Source organism: Chelonia mydas, chromosome 1 (genome assembly GCF_015237465.2).
Source record: "Chelonia mydas isolate rCheMyd1 chromosome 1, rCheMyd1.pri.v2, whole genome shotgun sequence".
Taxonomy (NCBI): Eukaryota; Metazoa; Chordata; order Testudines; family Cheloniidae; genus Chelonia; species Chelonia mydas.
The window spans coordinates 22,936,548-22,949,050 of NC_057849.1; the positions used below are offsets into that span (position 1 = coordinate 22,936,548).

Genomic DNA, 12,503 nt, shown 5'->3' on the forward strand with positions numbered 1-12,503 from the left:
TGGGGTGGGGTGTCGGCTCCGTGAGGGAGTTTGGGTGCGGGAGGGGATTCCAGGCAGGGGCAGGAGGTTGGGGTGCGGGACCGGGTGCAGAGTGCCGGAGGCACTTACTGCGGCTCCCAGGAAGCAGCCGTCAGGTCCCTGCAGCCCCTAGACGCATGGACAGCCAGGGAGGCTCCGCACGCTGCCTTCACGCACATAGGCGCCACCCCTGCAGCTCCCATTGGTCGCGGTTCCCGGCCAATGGGAGCTGCAAAGCCGGCCCTCGGGGCAGGGGCAGCATGCAGAGCCTCCCTGGCCGCCCATGCGTCTAGACTCTAGGGACAGCAGGGACCTGGCAGCTGCTTCTGGGAGCCACGTGGACCTTGGGCAAGCAGGCAGCCTGCCTTAGTTCCGAGCGCCCGCCACGTCACTGACCGGACTTTTAAGGGCCCAGTCGGCAGTGCTGACTGGAGCAGCCAGGGTCCCTTTTTGACTGGGCATTCCAGTCGAAAACCCAACGCCTGGCAACCCTAGTGCCAACTCCTTCCTACCAGGAGTCAGGGTGAAGTTTCAATGCAAAATGCATTAAAAATAACAGCAGGGCTGCAGACCTAGCAGAGGTTAAGCAGGGAATACCATGAAGCCATTACAAAGCCATTGCAGTAACAAGCCAGTCACTAAGAGAAAACAGTACATGTACTTCTCTGCAGTCAATGCATTCATTTTCTTGCATTTGGGAAGATTTTCCTATTTACTTTTCTTTGTGAGTCAACAGTAAGTGCTAGCCAGAGCTAGGAAAGGCTCTTTTTGGGTGGGGTCCATCTGTTTTTGGTGTGCACTCCCTCCCTAACCACACCCGAGGCACACAACTGGGATTGGAAGACGGCAGATGTGGGACTATGGAAAGCAAAGAACTCATGCTTTGATGGAAATTTATGGTGAAACTAATGCAAATTCCATGGAAATTCTCTATGCAGAGATTGTTGTTTAAAAAGCAAGTCATAACTAACCAAATGCATCATGAAACCAATGATATACCTGAGATGATGATATTTTCATCCTGTGGATGGATGACTTAAACTCCACCATAGATTTCCACCACAACTTCAACCACTACCCATGAATTAAACTCTCTTGAACACTCCCACCATGATCAGCTTCAACAATGGAACCCTACAGACAACTGTATACAAGAAACCCATGGATCATCACATCTACCTCATAAATCCAGTAACCACCCCAAACACACCAAGAAATCTTTATTTACAGCCAGGCTCAGATACCACAGAATATGCTCTGAGGGCAAAGTCTGGGATATACACTTTAACATACTCAAAACCACCTTCACCAAACAAGGACACTCCACCAGCGAAGTAGATCACGTCATGGAATGGGTCACCCAAATATCCCAAGACAACTGGCTTCAATACAGAAATAAAACCCCCTCCAAATGCACACTCTTAGTTGTCACCTGCCCCCCACACGGGAACCCATATGGGGTTTTACCAAACAACTACAACCCATGCTCAATGAGGAACCCATCCTGAAAGAAATCTTTCCTGCACCCGCTCTCCTGGCCTTCAAACAACTCCCCAGCTGCTTCAAGCTCATCATCAGAAGCGAGCTCCCCACAGACCAGAACACAGCAACTCAAAGCGGCACCAGACCCTGCCAGAACAACAGATGCAAAACTTGCAGACTTTTCTCCACTGTACAATGATCAACACCCCGCACGACACCCCTTTCAAGATCCCTGGGACCTGCATTTGCTCATCACAACATGTGGTGTACCTTATCCAGTGCACGAAATGCCCCAATAACAACTACGTGGGTGAAAACAATCACTGCACTCCTGAATGAACTCACGCAGGAAATGATAAAAGAAAAAAACACTACATCACCTGTGCGTGAACACTTTTCACAAAGCGATCACGCTATATCTGACCTCTCAGTCTTCATCCTCGAAGAAAACCTGCACAACACTTTCAAAAGGTGAGTCTGGAGCTTAAATTCATAACTTTGCTAGACAATAAAAATCATGGACTGAACAGAGACACTGGATTTATGGCTTATTACAACAATGTGTAACCCACTAACCCTCTCCTTTTTGTCCTATGACTGCAGGGGTTTTAATCGGCCACTTAGAATCACAGAATATTAGGGTTGGAAGAGACTTCAGGAGATCATCTAGTCCAAGCCCCTGCTCAAAGCAGGACCAACACCAACTAAATCATCCCAGCCAGGGCTTTGTCAAGCCAGGCCTTAAAAACCTCTAAGGATGGAGATTCCACCACCTCCCTAGGTAACCCATTCCAGTGCTTCACCACCCTCCTAGTGAAATAGTGTTTCATAATATCCAACCTAAACCTCCCCCACTGCAACTTGAGACCATTGCTCCTTGTTCTGTCATCTGCCACCACTGAAGACAGCCTAGCTCCATCCTCTTTGGAACTCCGCTTCAGGTAGTTGAAGGCTGCTATCAAATCCCCCCTCACTGTTCTCTTCTGCAGACTAAATAAGCCCAGTTCCCTGTCTCTCCTCATAAGTCATGTGCCCCAGCCCCCTAATCATTTTCGTTGCCCTCTGCTGGACTCTCTCCAATTTGTCCACATCCCTTCTGTAGTTGGGGGACCAAAACTGGATGCAATACTGCAGGTGTGGCCTCACCAGTGCCGAATAGAGGAGAATAATCACTTCCCTCGATCTGCTGGCAATGCTCCTACTAATGCAGCCCAATACGCCGTTGGCCTTCTTGCTGCTTAGCCAGTGGGTCCCCAGCCTGTAGCGGTGCATGGAGTTCTTCCTTCCTAAGTGCAGGACTCTGCACTTGTCCTTGTTGAACCTCATCAGATTTCTTTTGGCCCAATCCTCCAATTTGTCTAGGTCACTCTGGACCCTATCCCTACCCTCCAGCATATCTACCTCTCCCCGCAGCTTAGTGTCATCTGTGAACTTGCTGAGGGTGCAATTCATCCCATCATCCAGATCATTAATAAAGATGTTGAACAAAAGCGGCCCCAGAACCGACCCCTGGGGCACTCTGCTTGATACCAGCTGCCAACTAGACATCGAGCTGTTGATCACTACCCGTTGAGCCTGACAATCTAGCCAGCTTTCTATCCACCTTATATGGTCCCTTTATTACAGTTTTATGTGCTAAACTATCTGTTTGAGCTTGTATTTAGCTGTGACACTTGGAGTATCTACCTTTCCCAGACCCAAAAGAAGAGGTCTGTGTAGCTCGAAAGCTTATCTCTCATGCTAACAAAAGTTGGTCCAATAAAAGATATTACCACACCCACCTTGTCTTGCTAAAAACCAACCAAATCATTTTCCAGAGTCTCAGATCCTGTCTCGTCCAGCAAAGCAAGCAAATTTTCCTTTCGATCCTGTATGCCCATTATAGTGGGCAATTTCTTGAATCACAGATTCACCAGGCCAGACTGATGGTGCTGCACCCACTATGCACAGTCTGTATGGATTGGAGAGGAGAAATCTGACCCAAGTTTTCAAAGTGCTTCGGAACAAAAGGAATTGTATAGATATAAGCTCAATAGAGCAGCCAGTGTAAAATTCTTAGTTGTACAGCTGTTGATGAACAAAGCTCAATGAACAGGGCATTTGCCTGTAGTTGAGAAAGGCAGGCTTGTGACTGAACCCCACAATTAGGACTCAGGATTTCTGAGTTCTATTCCCAGCTTTGCCACAAATGTCCTTTGTGACCTTGGGTGAGTCACTTAACGTCTCTGTGCCAGTTTCCTCCTTGGCAAAAACATATTTATCAGACTCAAAGGGGTGCTTTGAATCTTAATTAAATAATGAATGGAAACCACTTTGAGATCATTGCAAAGAAAGCCTACAGAAGAACAAAATACTTCTCCTTTGATTTGTTTGTTCCGAGGCAAAACTTGAGATCAGAGGGATAGGCTGCATTTCCTTTTGGAAGCTTCAAATTCTGTTGGATTATTGTGAGAAATGGAAAATATTTGCAAGCTTTTCTCTGCTCCATAAAAAGAAATCAAGCATACCTTTATATCTTCTTCAGGCCAGGAGTTTAGCATTGTTGCAATATGGCCTTTGTCATGAATGGTGATAAACAGCCCACTAAGAAATGAAACAAAAACAAACCATTCTATAAAATCAGTAACTACAAGGTAAGAGAGGAGAGTAGGTGGGAGCTGATTTACTGAACCCAATCATTAGACATGTATTACTTATTGGTGTGGAAATACTACCCCTGTATACTTGTTAATATCAAGGTTAGGGCTGATCTTATAACCGTTGGGCTTAAAGGCTACATGATTAGGCCCATAAGTCTCAACCACCGAGACCTGTTTTGCCACTTTTCCATTTCAGTCTGGCAAGAGTCAGATTTGGCTCAATGGACACTTCCTTAAAATAAAACCTTAAATGTAGCAGAGATTGGTAATTCCGCTTTTAGGCCTTTAATAAACCCTCTTGCAATGAGCTTATTGCAGCCAGTGCATGGTTTTGGCTACAGAACACACGAGGAGGCTATGTGACTCAGTGACTGGGGCTAAAGAAACCTGGGTTCCATTCCAGACTCTGCAAGTCATTTCGCCTCCCTGTGACTCTGTTTACTCACCAACCCTTTGTCTGTTTTGTCTATTTAGACTGTAAACTCTTAGGGGGAAGCTGCATCTCCCTATGTGTTTGTCCAGAGCCTAGCACCGTGAGGCTCCCAATGCATCTAGGACTGTAGGCACTTCTGTAATACAAATAATAATAATAATAATGGACTAAACGTCCAGAGGTCTGCACAAGGGGAAAACTGAAAGACATGTGCGCTTCTGTTTCACCCACCCTGCACTGGGTTTTGTGGGCACATTAACATTCAGTTTTATTCAGTTATCTAGCTTGCAAACACAAACCTCTCGTTTTCCCAGCAAAATCCATTTTAAGTGAGGCAAGGGATGTATGTGCACTCTACGCAGCTCTCCCAGTACGTAGTTCCGATGGCTCTGATGCCCAGGGTAAAATTTCAGCATTCAGATATTTGCGGTAGTAATGATGTACACCATTCATGCTAGGTACCTCCAAAGACAAAGATAGCCACTTGCCTATTCACTGGAAAATCAGATCAACATTACCAGACCATCACTCCTATCAGCTGCTTAGTATTTTCTTTGCTGTCACTCCCAGATGTACTGCCCTCTGAAAGTGGTATTTCTAGAATAGCCTCTGCAGTGTTATGCAGAGTGACTGGCTTGTGTTGTGACTGGTTTATGTCGCGATGTCTCTTTTTTGAAACCCTACTTTACCAGCGATAACACAGAAAACAGCAGCCTGATGTATCCATTCTATACATGGAAAGTAGGTACCCAATCCTGCAAGGTGATGAGTTCCCTCCACTCCTGTTGGCTTCAGGAAATCTTGAAGATTAGAGCCCTTGATTTGGACTGGGTGTAATATATATAATATATATTTGGCAAAGTATCCATTGTATTTTTATTTTTTTATTATATATATCAGAAAGCAAATTTTTATATTGCCTCTAATTTCTTACAACCAGTCCAAGTCAAGGGCTGTACCCTGCAAGATTGCCTGAAGCTAACAGGAGTGGAGGGAGCTCGTCACCTTGCAGAATTTCCATTTCACAACTCTCGCTCTTAGGGCTTGTCTACACTACAAAATTAAGTCGACTTAAGTTAAGTTGATGTACAGCCACCACAGTAATTAAAGTGGTGGTTCACATCCACACTTGCTCCTTCTGTCAGCGGTGTGCGTCCTCATCAGGGACACTGATAGCTGGAGCCTGGCAGCTCTGGGGCTGACAGCCTCAGGTGTCAACACTACGTGGGGCCCACAGCTGTGCCCCCCCGCTGCTGACAGCCACCCCAGCACTGACAGCCTGAGCTGTCAGCCAGACACGGGGCTCACCTGGTGCCCGGCTGACAGCGTAGGCTGTCAGCGCCAGGGAAGGGGAGGGAGGGCTCCAGCTGTCAGCCTCACTTGGGGTTGACAACCAACAGGTGATGTAAATTATGCAGTGTCTACATGGACACTGCGTTGCCCTATCTACATTGACATAAGTGCTACGCCTCTTATAGAGAGGAAGTTATTATGTTGGTGTAGCAGGGGACTTACTTCGGTAGAAGCAGCATTCTAGCATAGACACTGACAAATTAGGTCGACATAAGCCACCTTGCGTCAACCTAACTCTGTAGTGTAGACCAGGCCTTATAATGCTGCAGCTGCACCGCTGTAGTGCTTAGTGCAGACGCTATCTATGTTGATGGGAAAGCTTCTCCTGTCGGCACAGGTACTCCACATCCCTGAGAGGCGGTAGCTAAGGTGGTGGGAGAAGCCCTCCCATACCGCTGTTGCACCAGGGGTTAGGTTGATACAACTGCGTTGCTCAGGGGCATGGAAAATCCACACCCCTGAACGAAGTAGTTATACCGACATAAGTTTGCAGTGTGGACCAAGCCTTACTATCTGTCCTAAATCAGGGAACACATGCTAGTGATAAGCATTATTCTGTAACACAGTTACAATTATTAACAGCATAGCATCATGAGGGAGCTCTGGAGCCACTGGAGAAGTAGCTCGGCATTTCTAAGCCACAAAAGCTCCTCAGTCCGGGCAAATACAGATCATTTCATGGTTTTGTCTTCCAATATAAAAACATCAGCTACAAAGGAGATATTTTATAGGGCTTTGAAAAACCATCCCCTTTCCAAGCCCAGAACACTGCTGCATGAGCAAACCGAACTGGAAAGCAATGATTCGTTTGAGAACAATTAAAACAGAAGAGTATACAACTTTTTACAGCCATTAGTTGCTTTTGGTAGCCGACAAAAGGAATTTTGCTGTGCACTAGACTCCTGCTGAGAATCTTGATAAAAAGAAGACCATGGTTTTTTAAACAGAGGAAATACAAAATATAGTGAGAATTTCTGTGGTAATCAGCACCTGAGCACACAGGAAAACTGGAAAAGTACTAAAATTGAATCTACCAGTCGATGTACACAGTACAGTGCTTTTAAACAGTCCCCACTAACCAACAACAAGTTAAGCACATACACATAGAATCACAGAATCATAGTAGATTAGAGTTGGAAGAGACCTCAGGAGGTCATCTAGTCCAACCCCCTGCTCAAAGCAGGACCAACCCCAACCAAATCATCCCAGCCAGGGCTTTGTCAAGCTGGGCCTTAAAAACCTCTAAGGATGGAGATTCCACCACCTCCCTAGGTAACCCATTCCAGTGCTTCACCACGCTCCTAGTGAAATAGTGTTTCCTAATATCCAACCTAGACCTCCCCCACTGCAACTTAAGACCATTACTCCTTGTTCTATCATCTGCTACCACTGAGAACAGCCAAGCTCCATCCTCTTTGGAACCCCACTTCAGGTAGTTGAAGGCTGTTATCAAATCCCCCTCACTCACTCATGTGCCCCAGCCTCCTAATCATTTTCGTTGCCCTCCACTGGACTCTCTCCAATTTGTCCACATCCTTTCTGTAGTGGGGGAAAATTGGATGCATACTCCAGGTGTGGCCTCACCAGTGCCAAAAAGAGGAGAATAATCACTTTCCTTGGTCTGCTGGTAATGCTCCTGCTAATGCAGCCCGATATGCCGTTAGCCTTCTTGGCAACAAGGGCACACTGTTGACTCATATCCAGCTTCTCGTCCACTGTAATCCCCAGGTCCTTTTCTGCAGAACTGCTGCTTAGCCAGTCGGTCCCCAGCCTGTAGCGGTACATGGGATTCTTCCGTCCTAAGTGCAGGACTCTGCACTTGTCCTTGTTAAACCTCATCAGATTTCTTTTGGCCCAATCTTCCAATTTGTCTAGGTCACTCTGGACCCTATCCCTACCCTCCAGTGTATCTACCTCTCCCCCCGGCTTAGTGTCATCCACAAACTTGCTGAGGGTGCAATCCATCCCATCATCCAAATAATTAATGAAGATGTTGAACAAAACTGGCCCCAGGACCGACCCCTGGGGCACTCCGCTTGATACCAGCTGCCAACTAGACGTGGATCCATTGATCACTACCCATTGAGCCCAATGATCTAGCCAGCTTTCTAATCCACCTTATAGCCCATTCATCCAATCCATATTTCTTTAACTTGCTGGTAAGAATACCGTGGGAAACCGTATCAAAAGCTTTGCTAAATCAAGGTATATCATGTCCACTGCTTTCATCATATCCACAGAGCCAATTATCTCATCACAGAAGGCAATCAGTTTGGTCAGGCATGACTTGCCCTTGGTGAATCCACGTTGACTGTTCCTGATCACCTTCCTCTCCTCCAAGTGCTTCAAAATGGATTCCTTGAGGACCTGCTCCATGATTTTTCCGGGGAATGAGGTGAGACTGACCGGTCTGTAGTTCCCCAGGTTCTCCTTCTTCCCTTTTTTAAAGATGGGCACTATATTTGCCTTTTTCCAATTGTCCATTACCTCCCCTGATCGCCACAAGATTTTAAAGATAATGGCCAATGGCTCTGCAATCACATCAGCAAACTCCCTCAGATCATGCAGATCTCCTTCTCTGGCCTATCTCAAAAGAATTAACAGATGCTAATCTCAATTATAGAGACATACAGTAATCAAAAGCATATTCTTTAGGATGGTCTTCACATGATTCTGCATGAAAAAGGGAGTAGTTGACCAGATCTTAAAAGTACAAATTAGCAACATAACTAAAAAGCGTATCAACTCAAAAAAAAAAATGTAAAGGGTAGTAATAATGTATTATTTCATGTATTTAATAGAGACACCATTGTGTTAATTTCTGGGCACACTTTACATAGATTAGATCATTTATAATTTTTTTAAATAATAAAGCATATATCCTTGAAAATCCCAGCGGATCTAATCAGCTATTTAACCTCTTTAAAATGTCCATCCCTAGACATTATATGTGCCTTTACAGACAAAGAGCCAAATTTAGTGATGCGTCTAATTTGCATGATAACTTGCCACAAACTTAGTATAAAGTGTCCTCTGGGTTCGCACAGGTGTAACTGACTAGCTCGGTCAGTGGAACCCAGCAAACAATTCTGTTGATGACTGCACAAGCGGGAATAGCATCCAGCTCACATTCTGAGCTGCACTGGCTATGCAGGGACTACACCAGGGAGTGGAGATGAGGCCGTGTCATTTTTACAGTCACTTTTCAGAGTAGATGTGACACAGAGAGAGACACAGTTACTTGCTAATGTACTGGGAAATCCTCATATCTAATTAATGACACCAAGCAGTACACAAGAAGTATCTGAGTTACCGAAAGATAAAGTTCACTTAGAAGAAAGCATGTAGTGTGAACAACAGACTCCTGCTTCTGGTGTGCCCTCTATTCTTCTTTGGTTTAGGCTTAGATACTTTGCTTCCTGGAAATTAAAAGATAACTATATTCGTGCTAGCCTACTTGGCACTTAATGAAAATGAAATTAGTTAACAAAAGGTCAAGGACATTGCTCAAACTGCTCAGGGGACCTCAGTACAGTGCACGTGCAATTCTTCTGACAGACTCATTTTTTACTATTAGTCTGGCATTCCAAGCATAGTTCACTATAATGCAATGTGTGGTCCCTTCTCCCCACTCAAAAAATAAAAGAAGTGAATATATAAGTGGCTAGGTAGAAGCCAAACGGGGGAGAAGGAGAGATGGGTAAACATAATAATAGGAAACAAGGCTGATTAAAAATTAACTGCAGTAAAATTAACTGAGTCTGGTCAAGATGCACAAACTCTGCCATTCTCCCAGCTAAACAATAACCTAAGGAAGGAGCTAGCTTCTTGGGAGGTAAGGTCACATGCCTTTCTCCAATATGCCACACAGAGTGATCCAATCTACGCTTGGAGCAGGGCAGTTGGCACTGGTATCATATTCAGCTGCTTCCTCATCACGGGTTTCACTCTAGTCTGCTCAGGGATGATGAACGCATATTTGATTCTAACATGCCTCTCATCCATTCAGCCTGCCTAATTCACATGACCTGTATGGAGGACCACGAGAGTTTACTCTTTCTTCTTTCCCAAATCTTCTCTCAGAAGATGGTTAGTCTCAGGCCCGGGAGACAGGAGACCTATCCTCCATTTCTGTCACCAACACAGGCTTCTCTGTGCCTCAATTCCATGATCTGTGAAATGGGGATAATAAAGCTAATCTGCCTCACAAGAGCATTTTTCATCCCCATGTCTGAGGCAGTCTGTCCCTTTGTACTTACACTTTCTTTCTGCTTCCGTTCATAGAAGTGCTCTCCGAATAAACTGTGAAGCTAAACTTTTTTGCCTGCATTTGGTTACTTAACACATGAACCATCCAAAACATACTGTTATCACTTAATATCTGTTAAGCCTGGACAATGTTCTTGGCACTGTACAAGACCTGAAAGGAAGACAGTCCTGGCCTTGAAGAGCTTCCTGCCCAGTAGACCAAACCCAAGAAGACAGGACACACTCCACGACCGGCAGAGGAAACAACATTGGTTTATTGCTGATTTTTCTAAAAATAATGTTTGAGTGGTTCACTTCTCGTGGGAGTCCTGGAAAAAGCATAGCAGATGTTTGCAAATAAGAATGTTCTTTTTCTGCTTTCATTTAATGAGATGCTGGTTTTCCAAAGACAACCTGCTAACAACAATACCAGTTAGGTCATTGGCCTAGGACGTCAGGGAGCTGGGTTCAAGTCCCTGCTCCACCACAGACTTCCTTGGGCAGGTTACTTAGGCGCTCTGTGTCTTGGCTTCCCATCTGTAAAATTGGAATAAGAGCACTGCCCTGTCTCATGGGTGTTTGTGAGACTCCAGCCAGTGGGAAACGCAGAAGCCAAAGCAGGGACTGTTGTATTAGAGGAAGGGGGTAAAAGGGACTATTCTCACCTCAGAGGGGAAAAAAACATGATCAAGTGAGAGGACTCTATTTCTATAGTATTACACATTTTGATTTCAGCAATAGGCCTACGTGGTGCTTCTCAGAGGGATACGGTCCCTGGGTCGAGGACCTTACTGTCTAGCTATTAGAACATGAAGAAAGCAAAGTGCTTCACACATGAGCAATTAATGGAGCATCTTATCCTACTGCAGTAGAGGAAAGAAACTGAGATAATGTGCCTGAGTCTCTAGGTAGCCACTCACCCATGTGCAGAGTGAGTGCTGACCACTACAAGATCAAAATGGTCATGCAAGGCCCCTGATCCTGCAAACACTTGTGCACATTCACAGACTTAGAGTTTAAGGAATCATTGGGTCATCCAGACTGACCTCCTGTATATCACAGACCATTAAATTTCACCATGTGCGTAGTCCTATTTAAGTCAATGGGGCTGCACACAAAGGCACTGCTCTTCCTGCATACAGTGAATTGTAGGACTGGGACCTAAATGACGAACAAGGCAGGGAATTATGGTGTATTAAAAAGTCTTAAAATTGTGCTATGTGTCTTTAACTTCTCAGGGGTTTTCTCTGACCTGTGTGCAGGCAAGCAGGGGGTTCTGTATGGAAACATGCAAACAGAGTAATCTTGTAGCCAGCCAGCCTAGAGTAAGGTGGGGAGAGTTGTGCCTCTCTATTTTTTTTAAGGAGCAGCCTGCTTTGTTCCTCTCTGTTTTGTGGTTCTTGGGGATATTGTTCTGGAGTCTAAGAATTAAAGTAGTGTTACGTTGCAACCTTCCAGCAGAGTATTTTATGCTTGTATCTAACTTCTCAATGTGTCTGCCATAAGCATAATGTGAAGAATCAGTGTTCTATTTTTCTATTTTGAATACAGGGATGGTGCTCAGGTATGACTGCAATAAGGGCCTTATAGTAGACGAAAACTAATTGAAAGTATCAGCTATCAGCAGAGCAATATGCATTTCTGAAAATAAATGAATACACCTAAACAATTTTGGCTAAGGGCAGATTGAAATACACCACAATTCAGTGCTACTGTCCATAAAAGAAGATTGATTCTACAGATCAAACTGCTGACATACAAGAGGCAAATTTCTACATTCACCATTAAAGACAGAATGTTGAAATCCTGGCCCAATTAAGTCAAAGGCTGTTTTGACTTCAGCAGGACAGAGGAGGTAAGGAATCTGTGCAAAGCTGTTACTTAAAAAATTATGGGCCAGATCCCTGGCTACATCTGAGGACTACACAGTGGAACTACAAAGGTGGCTTTAAGCGACTTTTGTTTCTCTGATTCTGGGCTGACTGTGCACCAAGCCGGGTTCCCTACAGTATATTGCTGGCTGCCAATAACTGCAAAGGCACCCATATAGCAGCTGGGGCTCAGCAGGGCAAACAGTGATGCCCAAGCCACACCTCTTATCCTGGCCATTGCATAGTGGTGAACTACTTCATCCCTTTTCCTAGCTTTATGGGACTGGTGGATCCCCCTTCAGGGAATTTGGGGCCATTTTGTGCTGGTGATGCAGTGCAGAGCAGCTACAGCACAGCCAAGGCTCTGGGCCTTTACGCTTCCAAAATCAGACATGAAACTGACACATTATGCAGCTTGGGTCTCCAGAGCCTTTTCAGTCAGCCACACCCCCTTATTAT

At 45.1% G+C, this 12,503-nt stretch overlaps 1 protein-coding gene across 2 annotated transcripts in view; it reads right to left on the reverse strand.

The window, feature by feature from the left end:
- Positions 1 to 12,503, reverse strand: part of ME3 (malic enzyme 3) — a 182,645-nt gene that overhangs the window by 56,235 nt on the left and 113,907 nt on the right. For both annotated transcript variants that reach the window (XM_037889417.2, XM_037889425.2), the window contains exon 4: positions 4,008 to 4,083. In XM_037889417.2, coding sequence (XP_037745345.1) covers positions 4,008 to 4,083 — 76 coding nt within the window. The remainder of the gene's footprint in view (positions 1 to 4,007; positions 4,084 to 12,503) is intronic.